At 36.5% G+C, this 20,053-nt stretch overlaps 1 protein-coding gene across 1 annotated transcript; it reads left to right on the forward strand.

Moving 5' to 3' along the window:
- The first annotated feature begins 448 nt into the window (after positions 1–448).
- LOC127968973 (Na(+)/H(+) exchange regulatory cofactor NHE-RF1-like) lies at positions 449–19,694 on the forward strand. Its single transcript, XM_052570480.1, has 6 exons — positions 449–1,151; positions 10,233–10,403; positions 14,267–14,420; positions 15,206–15,249; positions 18,002–18,118; positions 18,193–19,694. The coding sequence occupies exons 1-6, from the start codon at positions 696–698 to the stop codon at positions 18,346–18,348; spliced, it is 1,098 nt and encodes a 365-aa protein (XP_052426440.1). The 5' UTR covers positions 449–695; the 3' UTR covers positions 18,349–19,694.
- The last annotated feature ends 359 nt before the right edge of the window (positions 19,695–20,053 follow it).

Consider the following 20,053-nt stretch of genomic DNA (forward strand, 5'->3'; position numbering starts at 1 on the left):
TTAAAAGTTCATATTGCTCATGTTCTATTCTGTATTGTTAATATAAATCCCTGAATAAAAAGGTTGCATTTTATGCATGCAACAGTCTATTACTGGCAGTCCCTTATGACAATGAACCATGGTAAAGTGAAGATAGTTTAACTATAGTATTTGTAGATTTCCTTGGTTACCACTACAGTAAACATATTTTAACCATGTGCATATAAAAAATATATCATAATAAGTTGCAATTAAGGGATATTTAATGTTGAAATGAATTTCAAATATAAAGTTAAGTAGGTATTATCACCCATTTTACTCATAATAATTAAATCTAAAAGTTCAGTTTAGAAGTATCCTATCGGTATTGATATCGACGATACTGGCCATTAAAAGTATCGAAACAAAATATGTGGTATCGCCCATCCCTACAACCCATAGCCCCTACGAAACTGTGCCAGAGAACTCGCATGACGTCCTTTTGATTGACAAGTGAAAGTTCCAATCAGTGAGAGGAACAGAAGGAGGCGGGTCCGTGAAGCGCTGACTGTCTACTCTTCAAAGAAAATTGCGATTTGACTTACAGTGTTGCAACACGGGGAAGACGCTGAGTGGGCGGCGCGGACTCTTCTCTTCACATAAACTACTTTTTGTTGTTGCCTCCAACTTTCAGTTCAACCGGACTGCTGCTTTTGTGTAAGTCTTAAAGTTTCAAAATGTCCAGCGACCTCAGGCCAAAGCTGTGCGTCTTAGAAAAAGGGGACAACGGCTACGGTTTCCATCTCCACGGTGAAAAGAACAAGCCAGGTCAGTTCATCCGGCATGTGGAAGCCGACTCTCCTGCTGCCGTGGCGGGTCTGCTGGCCGGAGACAAGCTGGTGTTCGTAAACGGGGAGAATGTGGAGAACGCTAAGCATCAACAGGTGGTGTCCCGCATAAGAGACATCACGGGCAAACTAGAGCTCATCGTGATGGACGCAGAGACCGCAAACCTGCTGCAGAAGCACAACTTGAAGTGCCAGAAAGAGTATGTGACTGATGGGATACCGATACCGAGCAGTGCTGAATCGGACCATGAAGAGGAGATGAAGAACGGGACACCAAGGGAGTCCACCCCCGTCCCGGAGACAAATGGGGACATACGCATGGATAGACTGAGCGTGAGCTCCAAGGTGAGTTCAACAGCTTTCATGAGCAAATCTCCATCACTTAAAAACTTATTTTGGATTTTAAGCTGCGAACAAGTTGAGTCTTCTCCACGTGCGTCAAGTTTGGCAGATGTCGTCATACAATATACTTCATAATATTAATAGTAAATGTGTAGGGCTAAATAGGTTAATGTCAAACAAAGATGTTCGAGATTAAAGTAGATACTTCTTTTAAAAACCTAGTTTAAAATATATGTTTTATCAATTATCTATATATGCATTCATGTATGTTTCATACATTTTTGTAAACAAAACTGTTTGTAGGCCTACATCTTTTCCACCACATATATTACGATTCAGTCACTCAAAATACCAAGCGGTGAAACCATTAAACTAAAATACTTTAATTGGCCTTTAAATACACTTGGGTTCACATAAATTAATCATTTTCTGGAGTTTCTTTCTATTCTATTTCTTTCTATGGAAGAGGTGTATTCAAGTCATTGTTTTGTATCAATTCCATCTTCTAGTGCACATTTTGAATACCTTAATTGATCCAGAAAAAAAATCATATAATATTATACTAACATTATAGCCTACCAATATTATATTACCCAGCAGAGCTTAAGAGTACATGCTGTCCACAGAAAATCCCATTTGTACATTTCCCTATGTTTCATTTGCACATTGTTTAATGACCAGGCCACTTGTTGTGGATATGTGCTCCTAACAACACAGTGTTTTGTGGGGAAATGAACAGGTGCGGCCCTTCTGAAATGTTTGAGGACATTTACATGTTTCAAATCAGATAATCTTTGTGTTACGTCACAGGTATCACTGGTTTTACATTGCTTCCAGTCTGACCTGTCAGACATGAGGACAGTCATATTTTCCGCTTTTTTGGGGACGATGCCTTTCATCAGATGCATTAACCAAATTCCAGGCCTGTTCACTTAATAAATAAAACTATACTATTCATAGTAAATGACCAATCCATTTTTACTTATTAGACGTTATTGTTAATTGGCAGTAAATGATAACTGATAATAGGTTTCTGATAAAAGCTTTGTCTATAAGGAAGAAGTGGACAAATTCTCCACATAGATCAGTTACACATCATATTGATTGTCATAACTGGGCTCTTTGATCATTTGCCACTGTTGAAGTTTTAAGATTACATAACCACATAGGGTGTATAGGTCATTTGCATGGCTTTCATGTGATACAACATTTTTATGTAACACAGTACAAGGTCTGAAAGTGATTTGCACCAATTGTGTAATAAGAATCTAAAAAGCAGTCTTTAATCCTGTGATGTTAATATGAAGGCCTTTCAGTGAGCACCATTTACTCACCCTCATGTCATTCTAAACTAAATATGACTTTCTTCTGCGGAATATATATATATATATATATATATATATATATATATATATATATATATATATATATATATATATATATATATATATATTTATATTCCGTACCATATGAGCACACACACACACATTTCTTGAGTTGTAATTATTCGAGTTGAGGACAAAAGCCAGCAGACTAAGCTGACCCCAATAAAGTTTCAATCCCTTGCCTTGGAGATCCTTGAGCACTGAAGGGGGTTTATTGTGGAAAGTTACTCTTTGTTTGGGTGCAGAAGCCTGATTAGAGAGAAAGAAGGCCACAGAGTAGAATTGAGATATTTTATCTAAAAGATTCTGATGTGTACAGAAGACCAAACCTAATAAAGCAAACAACTCTATTACATGAACGGTTGATCAAATAATATGGATTATTCAGAGACATTTGGTACTGACACAGACACAAATCGAGTTATAAGTTACTATAGAAGGCAAGCAGTTTCTGAAAGTGCCATCACAGCAAAAGCAAATATCCAGTGTGCAATTTAGATGCTAGTTATTCTTTTACATAATGGCATACAGGCCCGTGTTTATCAGTCCCTTTTCTGATTATGTAGCATGAGCTAGAAATAACTTCAATCGTCATAACCTTGGCGGACCAGAGAAGGCCTCTGCTCAATAACAGTTATTTAGAGTCCCTGGAACAATATGGATTGTAATCACATTTCTTTCCAGCAATTATCGAAGTGTTTTTGAAGCCCTCAGTCAACCATGAATGGTCCCTCTGTTGTGTCGTTTTCCTCTCACCCTCCTGCGTCCCATCCTTCCTCTCTGTGATCATTCAGAAATGAAAAGCCGCTGGAGGGAACATCCTTGGATCGGCTGTCAGTTAAACCCAGACTAAGCTTTGTAGTTGATGGCAGTGCCCTGCGGGATGCTGTTTACTTACTGAGATGAGTTTTCAGAGAGGATTACACTCAGACCAGCTTGCTCGCATTGTGTTTGACAATAAATGATGGAAAAGAGGCAGAGCAGATGATTTCTAAAAAGTCTGGAATATTTCTTGACATTGCAAACATCTGAATTATATTCGGATAGTGGTTCCTTCATAACTGCAGGTGTGTTGGGAGGAAAGAAAGGGGGTGTTTCTTTGGGACAGTCCTCAATAGTTTGCTTTAATTCTATTTATAATAAGCAGCATGTGATGATATATCAATCACTGCTGTCCATTCAGTGGTTTATTTATTATTTAGATTAGCCTCATTTTAAGTGGATGATGAAAAGATTGAAGTGGCCTACTTCCAGACTTCACCAATGTTAAAAATGCCATTGTTTTATAATACCGCTACAGTTATAGACTGGTGAAAGCGGTCTTAATCGTTTTCGAGGCCTTTGATATATCATATGTATTTTAACCTTGATATACTCCCAGCTAATTTTCTCACTTTTTTGTGTCTATTTTTGAAGATTATTATTGAAAATTGTAATTCTAAATGTGTAGATTTCTATTGTGCTATGGATATGAATGTTTCTCAAATCGTACAGCTTATTGAGCAGTGCTTTCTGGTTCATTTTCTAAGTAATCACGTGGAATTTTTGACTGCTAGGTGATGAGATAGACAGAGAATCCCACAAATATACTTTTACCATAAACTTAAATCACTGAGGGACCATATGCCTGAATATCATGGGATTGTTTTTTTTTTTACTTCACAATTAGCATCACAACACCCTAGCAGTGGCATAGCAACACCCCAAACACCTACTGAATACCTTAGCAACCGCATAGAATTACCTTGGAAACCACTTCTAACACTCTAGTATCATTGAAAGAGACTTTTTATGGGCAAAGCACAAGTTTACATTTTATTCTGTAAAAAAATATATATATTTAATCTTGGACAACAATACATTTGAGCAGAAACAATACAACATCTTAGGGTGTGTTTGGCAGCCACACGTTCTCTAGATGTTCACCACTAAGAATTTCAAAAGTAGTCTCTCAAGCTGAATGTCTAACCCTGAGAGAGGGAGGGATGTTCGCACATTTGAATTAACCACTTCCTTGGTTACAAGATCGCCTTTTTTCCGGCTGTGGTCTGTTGCATTTTGAAATGACACGAGCAGTTATACCAGTCATATCAGTCCTCACCTCACTGCTCTTGCTACATGGCTGTGCATTTTGCTGTTGGTTGGCAGTTTTCAAATCTCTACAGGTTAATTATTGGCTGTTGAGTTTTGCAAGCGCACATCTTGGATCCAAAGCCTCAGGCCTATAAATATATTTATGGTTTCTTTGCCAGCTCTTCTCATCTTCACATTCATGCAATCAATGTTGCATCATACTATTAGAAAATGCTCCTTTATTGCGTTTGCCTGAACCAATATGCCAGTATATCACATGATGTAGGTTTTAAATAAAGTTTGTTTACTTGGACAGCCCAGGTTATGTTTAAGGATAATTATTGTTTTCAATCATCAGTTCATGTTTGACCAACCCTACCCCAGTCCTTTAAGAGTTGAGCAAACCAAGGACAAGATTATGAGTTACTAAAGTGAGCTATAAAGTCATTAACCTTTGTATCATCGATCTGTAGTATCTTTATAGGGCTGCTGGAGGATTCATTGAGGCCTGCCGTGAGCTGGAAGTGGGCTAGGTTCGGGCCTTTCCACTCTGGGCTCATGAAAAACAGGTTTACATAATGGTATGCGACAGTTCCCAAAAATAAAAATTCCATCATTCCTTTCACTCACCCTTAAGTCGTTCCAAACCTGTATGACTTACTTTCTTCAGTGGAACACAAAAGAAAACTGTCTCAATGTTTATTTTTTAATAGTCAGATGAAGTCTAGTCTATTTTGAACCTAGCTGACCTTGTACTGTTGTAAGCGGATGGTACTTTTATGCAACGTTGCACTCTTTTTGTAGTTGGACACTTCAGTTCACGTTTGTAAATGGCTGAAAAAGATGAAGCAGTGCGATATTTCAAAATGTCTCCTTTTGTGAAGAAGAACAAGAACACACTATGTGGGAAGTCAAGGAGAGATAAGTCTAAAAGTTACTGCTACATTTTCATTTTTCTCTGTAATCATTGAACTCTTTGCCAATACTCTGAAGGCCACAGGTGCCACGGGTTCATGTTATGTCACGCAGACTCTCAGGAGGATTGATAGTGAATGAAGGTCTTTGTCAGATACTGTAGTTTAAAAGGACTTTACCCTACTTCAGCTGTGGACAGGAGAAAAGTATTCCCTCTGCTGACTTCAGCTTCCTATATTGAATAACCCAAAGGCAAAAGGAGGCCCAGAGGGAGAATGTTTAGTGAAGAGTATATTCCATAAAGGAACTCTACACTTCCGTAAAGGAACTCTGTGAGTTTCATGCATAACGACAAGAGATCACAGGCTTTCATCATGTACTGTATTATAGCATGCCGTAGTTTAAGGCTAGTTTATTGTTAGAAACTAGTTCCGTTGTGCGCTTGAATGCTTTCATGACATATAAATGATAGGCTTATTTCCTCATATCTCATTTCAGTTTGGTAAAACTGTTTACAAAGCAGATCCTCTCGAATTAAAACCCTGCTCTTATGAGCAATCAGACACATCTATATCTTGCCACATCTCTTGCCAAATGCCTATTTTTTCTTTTGTTTCCTAATCTAAACTTTACCAAATAAGAACATGATTAACAAGCTATTTACCAATGACACCTTTAAAAATAGTTTGCAAATGAAGGCAGATTAAGAGCAATGCACTGTGACAATGTTTTTTTTTTTTCTTTCTTTTTTCATCAGTATAAGGTAGGACAGCAAGTATTACAATGAGTTTTTTAGTTTTTCTCAAGTTTTGAGAATATTTTTCTAATTGCATAAAGAGAATTATTATTGTCACAATATAAAAAATATGTCACAATACCAAAGAATTTGTAATTCTGAAAACAGGCTTCATTCCTTATGCAAATATAATTTCTTTTTACTTTTCTTGGGATTTTGAGATGAAAAATGACCCAGACTGGTTCTCGACAGAGTTTGTGACATTCACCTCAATATGTCTTAGATCATATGCATCTCTCATTTGTGTGTCCTTCTCTTCACGTGGATTTTGATAAGATTTCTTTCATAAAATCCCAGTGCAGTGTTCCAGGAATCTTATCAAAGCGGATGATTTCATCTTTGCATTGTGAATGTGTGGGGCCCTGCCAAACCCTTCTCGGAGATAGCAGTCCACACCCAAGCCCTTTCCCACACTCCCACAATTCTCCCTTTACTCTCAACCCGACACGGCCAAACACTGATATGCCAGAGACATCAGCTCTCCTCATCCGCTGCATTCTTTTGCTTTTGCTTTTCATTGGGTGGAAATGCAGCATGATTTCCATATCATACTATATCATCTAATCCGCTTAGTTCATACTTTCCAACCCAAATTTGCTTACGAGAAGGGCTTCCTTGGGCGGAAGAGTTAGCAGAGGTTACATGTAATTGGTAATGAAGAAACTAGAAGAACCAATACAGTGATAACAGTCTATGGCTTTATCAGGCAGCTTTGTATCTTATCACAGCAGGGGTGTATCATTTAGTACATGCTGAGTGATCTTCGGTGTCTAATTGTGTGCATAGTATCAGAGGCATTTAAAAACATTGTGACTGTCACACGTGTTTTATGAAAGACCCACCTAGAGAGCGGATAACATTGTATAATATTCCTGACTGTATGTCCAGTCCTCTCAGGACATTGTGAACCTTCTGTCAAACATAGTCAGATGTGGATACATCACTTTGGCAGGAAAGTTACAGTTTTGCTGGGTGAAATAAGACCTGATGTTAGTCTCTTGCCAGTTTGGTCAGTATTTAAAGTCAAGAACTTGTTTGCTAACCCATCCAGCACAGTTAAGCTAGAAAAATACTTCAAATTGTTGTGAAGGACATTGAAAAGAAAGACATTTCTGTATCACCATTGTGGTTTTTTGCTCCCAAATATATATTTTTTTTTTCTAAATTAATGAACTGCAACGTTTCAACCACAAGCAGTCTTCATCAGTTCAAATAATGGTGTGTCTGTATTTTTGAAAAAAATATATATTTTCACAAATCTGGTTTGTCTGAACAGTCAGACTCATATATGCATCACAGATAAACAGAATCATCTATTTTGCTATTTTTAGATTTTTATAATTTAATGAATAAAACTATGAACTATGAACTATGAACTATGAATAAAGGTAAAAACGTTGCAATTAATTAAATTATACAAATTTTTTGCATTTCTTCTAAGCACCTGCTTTAGAGAATTTTGGATGTGCATCTTCTACTAAATGGCAATAATAGTTCACTTTGAGGCATGCTCATGATGAAAGCATTTTGATTATTATGTACATTGTTTGTTTCTATTGTTTAAATACTTAAAATATAAAAATAATCCTGACTTAAAGAGGAAAACCCATACAGAATCTTTTCTGTCACATGGCCTTCTTCCATTCATATTTGTACATTCAGATACCATACTTCTCTATAGTTAGCAGTGAGTCTTTAAGCGGACATTTTTATCCAAAGTGACTTAAAGTACACTTATTACAGGGACACTCTCTCCGGGGCAGTCTGGGGTTAAGTGCTTTGATCAAGGCCACAACTGGTAATAGCTCATGGCTCTGATTACCAGGCCTTACTTTAACCACTTTGCCACACACCGTCCACAAACTATCCCCGAACAGAGCTCTTCAGTTGCAGCCTTATGTTCAGCAGGAGGGATTAAACTCTTAGCGTAACATATGGCCTCTGCTGGCTAAGCCTATGCTAATCAGAGCTCAGATAGGTCTTGCCTGTGCATAGTCACCTGTTAGAAGAGTTCTTCCTTTCTTTAGTGGCTACAGTCAGGCAGGTTTTCTTTGGGGGACAGCAATGAGGATATCTTTTCCCTTGTCAGCTGTATCTGTGACCTGTGGTTAGCCCTCAGCTAGTGATTTCTGAAGAGCTGGTATTGTTAATCGTGTCAAGCACATTCAGTGACCCTAGTCCTAACCCCTTCACTCCGCACTAGTATCCGGTTTCCCAGAAGAGCAGGCCTCCCGGGAAGAACTGTATGCAGCCTGTACACTGCAGCTTTGTACTGCTGTCTTGGTATTGCCAGTGTTGGACTATCATGAGCACCTTTTGACACACTTGTGTGGTGAATTGTTTTGCAGTTGGTCTGTACTGTGTTTCATTGATCGAGGCACTTGTAATAATTTTGAGTTACCCTTTTATTATATAAAATAGGTTAATTTAAAGATTAAAATAACAAATCATGATTCATCTCATAAATAGTTTCAGTGTATTATATATATACAGTGTATTATATATTATTATTGATGTTGTTACTTGAGTGTTATTGATGGTGATGTGGGAATGCGATATGGAAATCGTGGAAGGAATCACAGAATTTGGTCATAAAAATGGAATTTACTTTACTTGGAATGTCACGGATTTGCCAAATTTTGGATGAATAAATCAAAAGTAAGACAGTAGACTTAAACCAAAATGCAATATGGACTAGTTTCTCTGAATATTAGGACACAAAAAACATAAACAATTTAAATAGAAATCCTGCGTGTTCTGCTTGACTCTGTATGAATAAATGGTGCAGACATGTGGTTTCATTTATTACACAAATAATGAAGCAGTTATTTCAGCCTCTGCCACTTCAATATATGAGTAGCCTACATGAACACATTAATATATAATATAAAAATAGTCCATATATATATATATATATATATATATATATATATATATGTATGCATGTATGTATTTCTGAGGGCCTTAAAAAAATTCTTCTTAAACTATTAAAAATGCTGTTGAATTGTATACGTTTCATGATTTCAATTAAGTAGAAATGCTTTTTAAAATTTAATATAACCATTAAAACAGAGACTACAAAAAAATAAAAACAGAATACAGAAAACAATTGAATGGAAAAAATTTAATTTGGAAAAAAAAGCCAAAACATTGGCCTATAACTATGTTAGAAGACTGTAAACAACGCTAAAACGATATTATTTTAATATGATTTTATAATAAACGTGAACAAACGTCTTTCTCTATTTGTTTTCATACTTTGCCAGCTCATGTATGTTTTTGATTCATAGATCAATATGTCCGTGAGCACAGCAGGTATATGTTTGATTTCTTATCTGTTTGTATAATTTCAGCCATATATTATAGGCTGGTTTGCTAAAGAGGGAAGTACACAGATGACAGGTCAGTTTCATTACTTCTACTTTTCAGTGCTTCATCTCGGGATGTTGATGTACTGAATCCTCTTTGAAATGGTATAAAGTTTATTTCTAACTTCTAATCGATTGCTTTGTAGATTTTGTACATTTCTGTGGTTTTGTTTAGAAAGTGTTGTTCAGATTATTGTGGAAGGTTTCAGGAAGCAGGTGACTTGTTCAGATATGGTTTATCGATTGGGGTGGTTGGCTTTGCTTTTTAGAAGTTCTTTCTTTTGTACATTATAATATGTCTCATGCACAGTTTTTTTTTTGAAAATGTCCTAGCGGTGAAGGGGATTAGGATTGTTGCTTTGTACAAACTTCTTAGCTTTAGTTTACATTTGAAAGATATGTATCTTATTATGACTGACAAAAAATGTATACGTATTTGATATCTTGAAATGTTCTCAATTATACATTCTGCTTTGTCTGTTTTGGATATATCAGTGTATGAACTGTCGTAATTTCGTAATTTCCTTCCTTGTTTATTATCTCTTAGGAATCAAAGAACGAGCTGCGTCCACGTCTCTGTCACATGAAGAAGGGTGCCACAGGATATGGCTTTAACCTGCACACAGAGAAGACGAAACCTGGCCAGTACATCAGGGCGGTGGATGAGGACTCCCCAGCAGAGAAATCTGGACTTCGGCCACAAGATAAAATAGTGGAGGTATAATACACCATATTTAATCAGTAATTTTAACAACTGTGTGTGTACTTCTGGAATGTATGGTAATAAACTTTTGTGTTCAGATAGTGCCTCTCTTTCTACATATATGTTTGTATTAATATATATATATATATATATATATATATATATATATATATATATATATATATATATATATATATATAAAATAAACCTATAACACAAGGTCTCTCCTAAAAAGTCGTGTTAGATTTTTATTTGAAAGGAATTAATAATTGTATTCAGTACAAATGCATTTAATAGATCAAAAGTTAAATACCATAATTCCGCAAATAAAAGCCGGGGCCTTTATTTATCTGAAATGTAGAAGGTAACAGGCTTTTATTTGAAGCAGGCTTTTATTAGAGGCAGGCCTTTATTTCTAATTCCATCTGTTTGATAAGTAATTGTTTTAAATAACCTGTTTTAAATTAAAAGCGATAGCGTTCCAGTGGACCGAGATCATAACATTAGCACAGAATCAGTTCAGAATCAATCACCAAAAGAATCAGTTCGGTTCAGACATGCTCTGTGTCAGTCGGCTTCACGCTGAATCACGCATGCGCAGTATCATCAGCTGTTCTCGAATCGGACGCGTCCGACAGAAACGGTTCTCGGTTCAGTGTTCTGGTGATCCGAAAAACGATGCAACCGGTTCTTGACTCGAGAACGAGTCCGGCAGTATGCGTTCGTTATCTGGCTCGGTAGCACAAATTTTCCCCCGGCCTTTATTTGTCCGTGTTGACCACGCCCCCGGCCACTATCAGAGGCCCGACGTTTATTTGTATACCGGTTTTTATTTGAGGAATTACGGTATATGCTGTTCTTTTGAATTTTCTATTCATCAGAGAATCTAGAAAATATATGTATATATATATATATATATATATCACGTTTCCGTGAAATTTGGCAGAACAACTGGCCTCAACATTGCTAATAATAAGAAATGTCAAAGAACTGAAAATTCAGCTTTGCCGTCACCACAATAAATTACATTTCAAAATAGAAAACTCTCATTTTAAACTGCAAGAACATTTCACAATATTACTACTGTTCATTAACAGAATTTCTGATCAAATAAATGCATCACTGGTGAGCATAAGACAGGCCCTGTCATACACCTGGCCCAATGCGACGCAAAGTGCAGTGCAAGTGTGTTTGCTAGTTTAAGTCCGGCGCCATGTTGTTTAATTAACAAATGCATTTGCGACCATTTGTGCACCCGTGGGCGTGCTGGTCTAAAAAAGAGATGTGTTCAGGCGCATTGCTGGCGCAATGCTATTTTAAGGAGCTAAAAATAGACTGCGCCATAGACCAACTCAAACTTGGTCTAAAGTCTGGCGCAATGTCTTTTCTTTGTTATTTAAAGAGCGTGTTAGTATAGGCAGGTCCGCAATAGGCTATCTATTTGCTCACACACGAGCAGCTCCGTTTCCTCCGTTTCCGCGAGATAATACTGTGTAGCATATTTATTTCATTAATTTCTGAAATGTTGTGTACAGTTTCTGTAATTGTATTATTATTTATTGGGTTATTATACATTGTATTATGTATATAGTGAAGCTATATCAGCCAGCGGCCTTCCTTCTTTCTAGATATTGCCATTGGCATCATTCATTAAAAAACATTTAGTGATAATCTAATTTGAAATTCTCCCACCTTATAATGTATTTCATTAGCCTAACCATAGACTGTTTATGACTAACGTTAGACTAAATTTTAGAGCCAGAGTGGTATTTTGCGCATGTTATACTTAAACAGAGCGTTAACTGTAAATGCCTGCGCGTTTTGGACAGTGTTTCCAGAGCGTTAATCTCATTATTATCTATCAGTAAAGGAGTGGCTGGTGTAATTACTGTCTCTCCGGGAGTGCTGGGATTACTGAACGCCTGAGGAGAGCTCAGAGTCACATATCTTTATCAAACCACTGATATAAGGCCAGGCTTAATCCACTTACCACAGCTATATGATGGAGGTCTTAAAACGGTTCAAAGAAAGCCCCGTTTGTGTTCTTTCTATATACAAACAAATATATATTTATTCAGCATTGTCTAAACGCATGTAAATACCTGATGTTAAGGAGGTCAGTGAAATGAAGAAAGTGAGGTTAGACAAATAAATATAAATAAAAGACCCATTTCTCTTTGTGTTCAATCCTAATCTGTTCAGAGTTTGGTTATTTACAAGAGTGAAGTGTGTTCTTTAACTGAATTCCTTCCTGAAGGCTTCAGCTAATGGCAACAGTGTGTTGTGTACAGAACAGATACCAATGATGTCATTAAAAGCCAATCTGAGATGCGTCACTGTTTTCCAGTCAAGTGTTATTATGTCAGTCATCGTAATTTTGGGAGTGACTTCAGGGGAATCACTCTTGGATATAAAGAAGATTTTCAGTGTGTGTCCTTGACTTTAGTATGTAAATGTTCTGAGGGTAATGGTTAAGTGTTTTTGGCTGACTTGTAACTCAATCTGTGATCATGTGTTTTTCACAGTTTTAAATTTCATTCACACATTTGAAGTAATCATGTTTCACTGGTTTTGTGACTGGTTGACACAGTTATGAACCCTGAGCACAAATCTGGTCCTCTTCGGCCTGACTACGAACATGTTTTATTTTAAAGCCTCGTCTCAGAATGCCACCGAACCCTTTTCTTTGAACACTGACTTCATTCAGCCGCCGTTCTCCAAAGCTCTGAGTGTTTTCACACACTCAGGATCCCCGTTCTTAATTTCACTCCCATTTCCCGCGTTCCATCTCAGATTCCAGAGTGCTGAGACATTTAAATGTCAGGCATCATGTGGAGTCACGTGGCTTTACCTGAACATGCTGTGCCTGTTCACAAACACAAGTGTGGTTCACACTCGCTCTGATGAATTCTGCTTTTTGCTTCCCTGTTCTGTGAGCATGGCCTCTTGTTGTGTGTGTGTGTGTGTGTGTCTAATAGGGCTGTTTAAAGGACACATAAGGGGGCTGTTGTTTGTCCACTGTGTTTTAATTGCCTGCAGAACGGGAGAGTGGGATCTGCATTCCTAAGAGCCCACTCCTGCCCTGAATCTCCCACGCAGATTCCTTAGCCTCTGGCATTATGGGACAGACCAACAGAACCTCAGTTTTTTCCCAGGTGCCTCTTCTCTGTGAACCAGAGAAGTCATGGTCGTGGGATTAGACTTTCTGTTAAATTAGTTAAATTAGAAAAAAAAAGTTAAATTAGAGTTTTTAGTTTTTAAATGTAGTTTATGGTTTCATTTAAAATTGTGTTTAAATGTAATTAATTGATATATTCATACATTTAAATTATATTACATTTAAGTACAATTATAATGATGTTACACTGAAATTATATTATTTTAAAACAATAAATAAAATACAAATTAAGAATTAAAAAATACTAATTAATTATTTTATGTTATTCCCCTTTGTTCAATTTGTTGTCATTTAATTTTAAATTATCTAATAATATTTTAGCATTTACAATGAATTATATTTAAATTATGGTACATTAAAATGAAGTTACCTTAGAGGAATAAATTAAATTTAGTAAAAAAGTAATTACTGATCAACAAATAATAAAAAAAAAATGTTATTTGTAACTTAGATTTTAATATAATTGTGTTTTTACAATTAAATTAAATTGCATTGAAATTAAATTACCGTAAAGCAATGAATTAAATTGACTAAGAAATGCTGACCACTGCAGCCACATGCTTTGAATGATCCAGAGAAACTATTGTTCATTTAAATATCCAGATATATCAGAATGAATGAAAACCTTCAGCATTTCCATAACTCTTCCTTATCACAATTTAAGTCCAAATGTCTGAATTCACGTCTGTCGTTTCGGCAGGTGAATGGCGTTCCTGTTTACACAATGCATCATTCAGAGGTGGTGGCGGCCATCAAGGCAGGAGGAGATGAGACCAGAATGCTGGTGGTGGATCCTGAGACAGACGCTTTCTTCAGTAGCTGTGGTGTCCTTCCGACTGAGAAACATCTCACAGGTACAAGAGTAACAAATGAACCAGCTATAGCGTGTTTTTTTATGTGCAAAGTGGGTTTCTGTTCATCTCACCCTTGACCGTAAGTGTGGTTTTGCTGATCAAGAACAACTTTGTTCACTTTGTCAAACATTTCACACCATGTTACACACACACTTTGACATAGTAACAGACTGCCGGTTAAACATCAACTCGAGGCCTGCGATGGCACTGAGAGAATCCGCCAAAGTCAACAGCGCACTGGCAGCATGTTGTCTTGGTGATCAGGACCATGGAAACAGTTTGAGAAATACACACTTAATGCGGCCCAGCCACCCCACTATGACACAAAGAAGCACAACATATTATATGTGTTACTTCACTGGAGGCTTTTTCAAGGTAATAAAGCAACAAGTGAAATAGTAAAAAGTAAAAATAAAAAACGTTGATTTCTGAGAAACCGATTGACAACACTACATGATCGGACTTTTCCATTTCTCACTGAATGGATGTTGACAGCTGCAGCCACACACATCTCTTATTCATCATTTCAACCACAACAGCCATGTTTCCCAATTCACATTCAATTCTATAAAGGCTTTTTGTCTGTTTCCTGTTTTTTTCTTGGAAGGAACTCAATGTTTAGCCATTGTACTGTGACTCAAAACCCTTTGGCAATGGCATTTTGGTTAATAATAGTGATGGACTGTAATCATGAATGTTATAAAAAAAAAAATCATTGCATTTGAATTATATATCTGATCATAAAAAGGGAATGAATTGATCTTTGTCTGTCACTGGGTCCTCAGGTCCTCTCCCGGAGCCTGTTTCCAGCCGTGATGCAGAAGATCAGGTGAGGAACGTCTGTGTTGCTCATTGTTCAGAAGACTAAATGTGTTCAGACCGCTTGTCTTCATATGTGCTGAGCAAACACGCATGTGACACAAACAGGGGGGTACATTAGTACTGATTCCAAGTTACATGACAACAATTGTAGTTTGTAAAAATCGGTACATTACATATTTAATTAAATGCAATCAGACTACTTTTAGATTACTTTTGACCTGATTAAAAAATACAAATAGTAAGAAAATATATTTCATTATTTGTTATGAACAACATGAAGTGAATTAAACATTATATTATGTCAAGGTTTCCCCAACTGGGGTAAATGAAGGAACTGCAGGGGATTTAATGAAAAGCTAATAATACATGAAATCATAAACAAATTAAAATTAAAATCAGTCGAACATTTTATTTGTGTACCTGGATGTCATGTGACCATAACCCATATTAAAATATTTATTGTACAATTTCAGGTGTACTTAAAGTACATTAGGTGAAAGAAGATCAGAAAAAACAAAAACGTTTGTGATTTTGTGCTTTTTAATGTGTTTGATAGACAAAAGCCTTCAAAGACATAGAAATATATACGGAATGATAATTCAGATTAAAAATGTATGTGCTCATCATTAGTTGATGCAGGGATGAATACTTCTTAAACCTGAAATAACATAAAATTATGTTATCCATAAAAAAGTAACAGTAGTATTTTAAAATGTAATTTTATCTAATTACAAGTACTTAATTTTTGGAATCTGATCACTTAATCCAGATTAGCTCTGGTGACCCATTAAATGTCTTGAAAAGTGGGCGTGTGATGTGCTATGTTTAGTTGCACATGCTAAATTTACACAATGACATTTGATAGGCTGATCAAGTGTAGTAGTGTCTGAGCGTCAGTGATGGGATTAAACAGGCAGCATCAGGACGAAGGTAAATCCTGGTTCCTCTTCAGCAGCTCTTCTCTGTCAGTTTTCCCACTGCTAGATTAGACTAGCTGTGAGAGAATGATAACCAGGTGCAGATAATCGCCAACTTAATGGAAGCTCTCTGCATGTCTGGGGATCTGCTAGTAGATAATAAAACATCTTGAGGGTGTGCAGGGGAGTTTTTGCTCTTCTTCTTCACACAACACAAACATCTGTGACTTTATCAAACTCTAAACCTGGTTTCTCAGACACTCTTTCATCCTCAGATGTTTGACTGGCTCTGATAAAGGACTCCTGACTCCTGTAGACAGCACAGAGAGTTTAAATCCTGTAAATCCATCATTACTTCAGAGAAGTATGGGGTTTATATCAGTTGTTCTGAAATTGCAGACGTAAACCATAAGGGGATGAAATGAAACTTAAAAAATGAAGTTTAAATTGCAATAACATTTCGCAATATTACTGTTTTGCCTTGGTGAGCATGAGAGCCTTATTAAAAAATCATACTTACTGAAAATCTCACCTTATCATAGATTTCCCATGCCTGATGGCCAAAGTTGTTTGTGTTGGTATAAAAACCATGGTGTGGAGACCTGGATTGAAGATCTAGTATTCTTAGTGCCTTCCAACCTACTAATTAATGTAGTTTGCAGTTTGTTCAGACAGAGAGAAAAGAAATCACTGTTATATATAACTGTTACTTACATGATTTTTCATGTATTTAACTGGTGTTCAAGTGGACATGAAAACCACATGTGGATGTAGAAGATTTAATTACCCGACGGGACACACCAAACAGTGTTGCAAAAATGCAAATGAGGTTGTTAAAGAACTTTAATCACACATCTCGATTTCCAATACTTTGTAAACCTAAATGAAAAAACTAAATGTGACCATGGACCATAAACCAGTCTTAAGTGTCAGTTTTTCATATGAAATCATATGAAAAGCTGAAAAAAATTAAGCTTTCCATTGATGTATGGTTTATTAGGATCAGACAATATCAAACTATTTGAAAATCTGGAATCTGAGGTTGCAAAATAAAATAGAAATACTGAGAAAATCGCCTTTAAAGTTGTCCAGATGAATTCTTAGCAATGCATTAAGTTTTGATATATTTACTGTAACAGATTTACTTAATATCTTCACTGGAATTTGATCTTTATATCCTAATGATTTTTGGCATAAAAGAAAAATCGATAATTTTGACCCATACAATGTTTTTTTGGCTATTGCTAAAAAATATACCCCAGTGACTTGAGACTGGTTTTGTGGTCCAAGGTCACAAATGTTCAGTAGTTCTTGTGTAACAGACAACACAATTGTGGTGCTTTTAAAAAAAGCACTTCCAATTGTTTTGCACAGTCATTTCTACACCAATAAACACTTAACACCTTACTTCAAAATGTTATGAAGTATCTTAGCTCAGGCTGTAATCCTCAGGATCTCATGATTTCACTGTAATGGGATACACTTAGCCTTAAATAATGCTCTGAAGTGCAATTAGAGATAGTGTGGATTTAGCTTTGGTATTTATCAGACCTGGGACAGTATTGCGTGTGTGCTTCCTGTCACATGCACTTGGCCAAGACCTCAGATGTGGCTGTTGGGACAGGCCCACAGTCAGACTGTCAACTGAAGGCTCAAGGTCCATCTAGGGGTTTGTTTTTTGTACTGCAATTAAAGGGCACTTGGATTCTTCTAAATATATCATTTTGTGTTCAACAGAAGAAAGAAATGCATTGCATTACATTTATGCATTTAGCTTTTATCCTAACAGTGCATTCAGGCCTTTAATGTTTTTATATCAATGTCAATGCTTTTTTTTTGTAGGTGAATGGAAAAGCAACCCAGGAAGAAAAGCCTAAAGTAGCTATGAGTTTGTCGACCTCCAGCACCTCCTCCAACACCTCCTCTTCTGAAGCTCCGGCCAGCTCCTCAGCACCAGAGGTTTGTGTCTGTGCACAGTCTTGAGTATATGAAATAAACGTAGAATGTTCATTTAAATCATGAAACGTTTGCAGGAGAAACCAAAAGCGAAGGCCTCGAGTGATGACGCAGCACTATCTCTGAACATATCGCTGCAGCAGGCCAAGGAACGCGCTCACCAGAAACGCTCCAACAAGAAAGCCCCACAGATGGACTGGAGCAAAAGAAACGAGCTCTTCAGCAACCTCTGAGCCTCCTTTGTGCCTCCCCTCTTCCTCTCACCCTCACCCACTTCTTTTCATGTTTTTCTTTACTTCCTCTCCCCCTTTACAATCGTCTGTCTCCTCGTGCATCTCTTCTCTTTCGATACACTTGCACACAATTAGAAACTCTTTCACATGTACATTTTAAACCAGTGTTATTTTGTCTCTGTGATTTCTGAATCTGTTGATTGATCAACTCTTGTCTTGATTTACCTCTATTTCACTGATATAAGATGAAATATATGATTTAACATTACTGTATAATATACAGTCTAGAATAGATATGTTTTTTAAAGAAGAAAGCTTCAACGATATCTGAAACATATCTGTATATTCTCTTACTTTGCTTGTAGTTATACTGATGCAGTATTGATGGTCCTTTGAGAGTGCTGTCGAGTGTCTAATGAGTTTCTTCAGTAACTTTAAGAGCGGCAACAATCCATTGATTTTTCTTTTTTCTTTTGGTATGTGTGGTTATGATCAGTTCATAACATGAAGTGTAGAAACTGCAGCATTTTAATTTTGTAAATGTGAGCTGTTTATGGTTTGGGACCCATTAACCACTGAAATGATAGCGTTTGACTGAGTTGATACTGTTGGCTGATAAACCTTCTCATTAAAGGTTTTATTTAAAGTGCTTGTTTAGTGGATGTACTGTTCTTTTTATACAGCGCATGGTAATAGCAGGAGGGAGTACTGGATGTTTGAGCATATGTTTACTTGTAAATCTTCCACAGTATTTTTTCTTTTTCATAGCAGATGCTCACGTAACTCCATTACTTTTTTTTTTTTTTTTTGGTGGTAAATGTTTAATTAAAGTAATGAAATGTACCCGCTTTAAATAGCTTTTAAAGAACCATGTCTTTGTTCTACACCAAAAACGATAACATTAAAAAAAAATATATCCAGTCTATTATGACTATATTTATACATATGATATTCCGACGCCAGAGAAGCATTGCAATACCCTGCTGTTAAAAACGGTACTATTCCTTGACAGCATTTTAATGAGTTGCATCTGTTCAAAGCATTTGGCATATTTGATCTGTGCATTAGGTCTTAAAGTGACAGCAGCTTCAGCCTAATAAACCTGCTGCTCAAGTGTTGCTCATGATAATCAAACTGCAGAAAATGAGAAAATCACTCATTGCTCTTTACTGATTAACTAGTGTCTTTAGTAAGAATCATTGCATATTTAGTTCATACAAAGGAGACTATGCGGTGTCTTATTTTATTTTTACGTTTGGTTCATTTCTGTAGTATTTCTTACGTGAATGCTACTGGTAAAATAGTCTGTACCTGAAAATAAATAAATAAAGCACTGTTTATTTAAATTGTTTCTTGTTATTTAAATTTGTGCTGTTGTTTGTAATTTGCATTTTTGTCCTTTTTTTTTATGCTTATGGTTTTTGAAACTACAGCTTCATTTCTCAAAACACCTGGGGTGCCAAATCCTGCTTCTGACGAGCGACTGTCCCGCTTTTAAAGTTCCGTTCCAACCCTAATCACACACACCCGAAGCAACTAATTAAAGTCCTCAGGACCATTTGAAAATTACAGGCAGGTGTGTTTTATTAGAGTTGGATGGCCAGGAGCAGGATTGGGCACTCCTGTTATATACACAAAACACATACACATCTTCCAAAAGCAAACACTTCTTTAACTCTTCTTCTAAAAAAAAAAAAAAAAAAAA

Source organism: Carassius gibelio, chromosome B12, assembly GCF_023724105.1.
Source record: "Carassius gibelio isolate Cgi1373 ecotype wild population from Czech Republic chromosome B12, carGib1.2-hapl.c, whole genome shotgun sequence".
Lineage (NCBI taxonomy): Eukaryota > Metazoa > Chordata > Actinopteri > Cypriniformes > Cyprinidae > Carassius > Carassius gibelio.

Excerpts from the sequence above, each read along its gene's own strand:
- LOC127968973 (XM_052570480.1), top strand. The coding sequence starts at position 696 with ATGTCCAGCGACCTCAGGCCAAAGCTGTGCGTCTTAGAAAAAGGGGAC. Across the intron at positions 15,250-18,001 it reads GCCGTGATGCAGAAGATCAG|GTGAATGGAAAAGCAACCCA; the intron begins GTGAGGAACGTC and ends TTTTTTTTGTAG. Across the intron at positions 18,119-18,192 it reads CCAGCTCCTCAGCACCAGAG|GAGAAACCAAAAGCGAAGGC; the intron begins GTTTGTGTCTGT and ends AAACGTTTGCAG.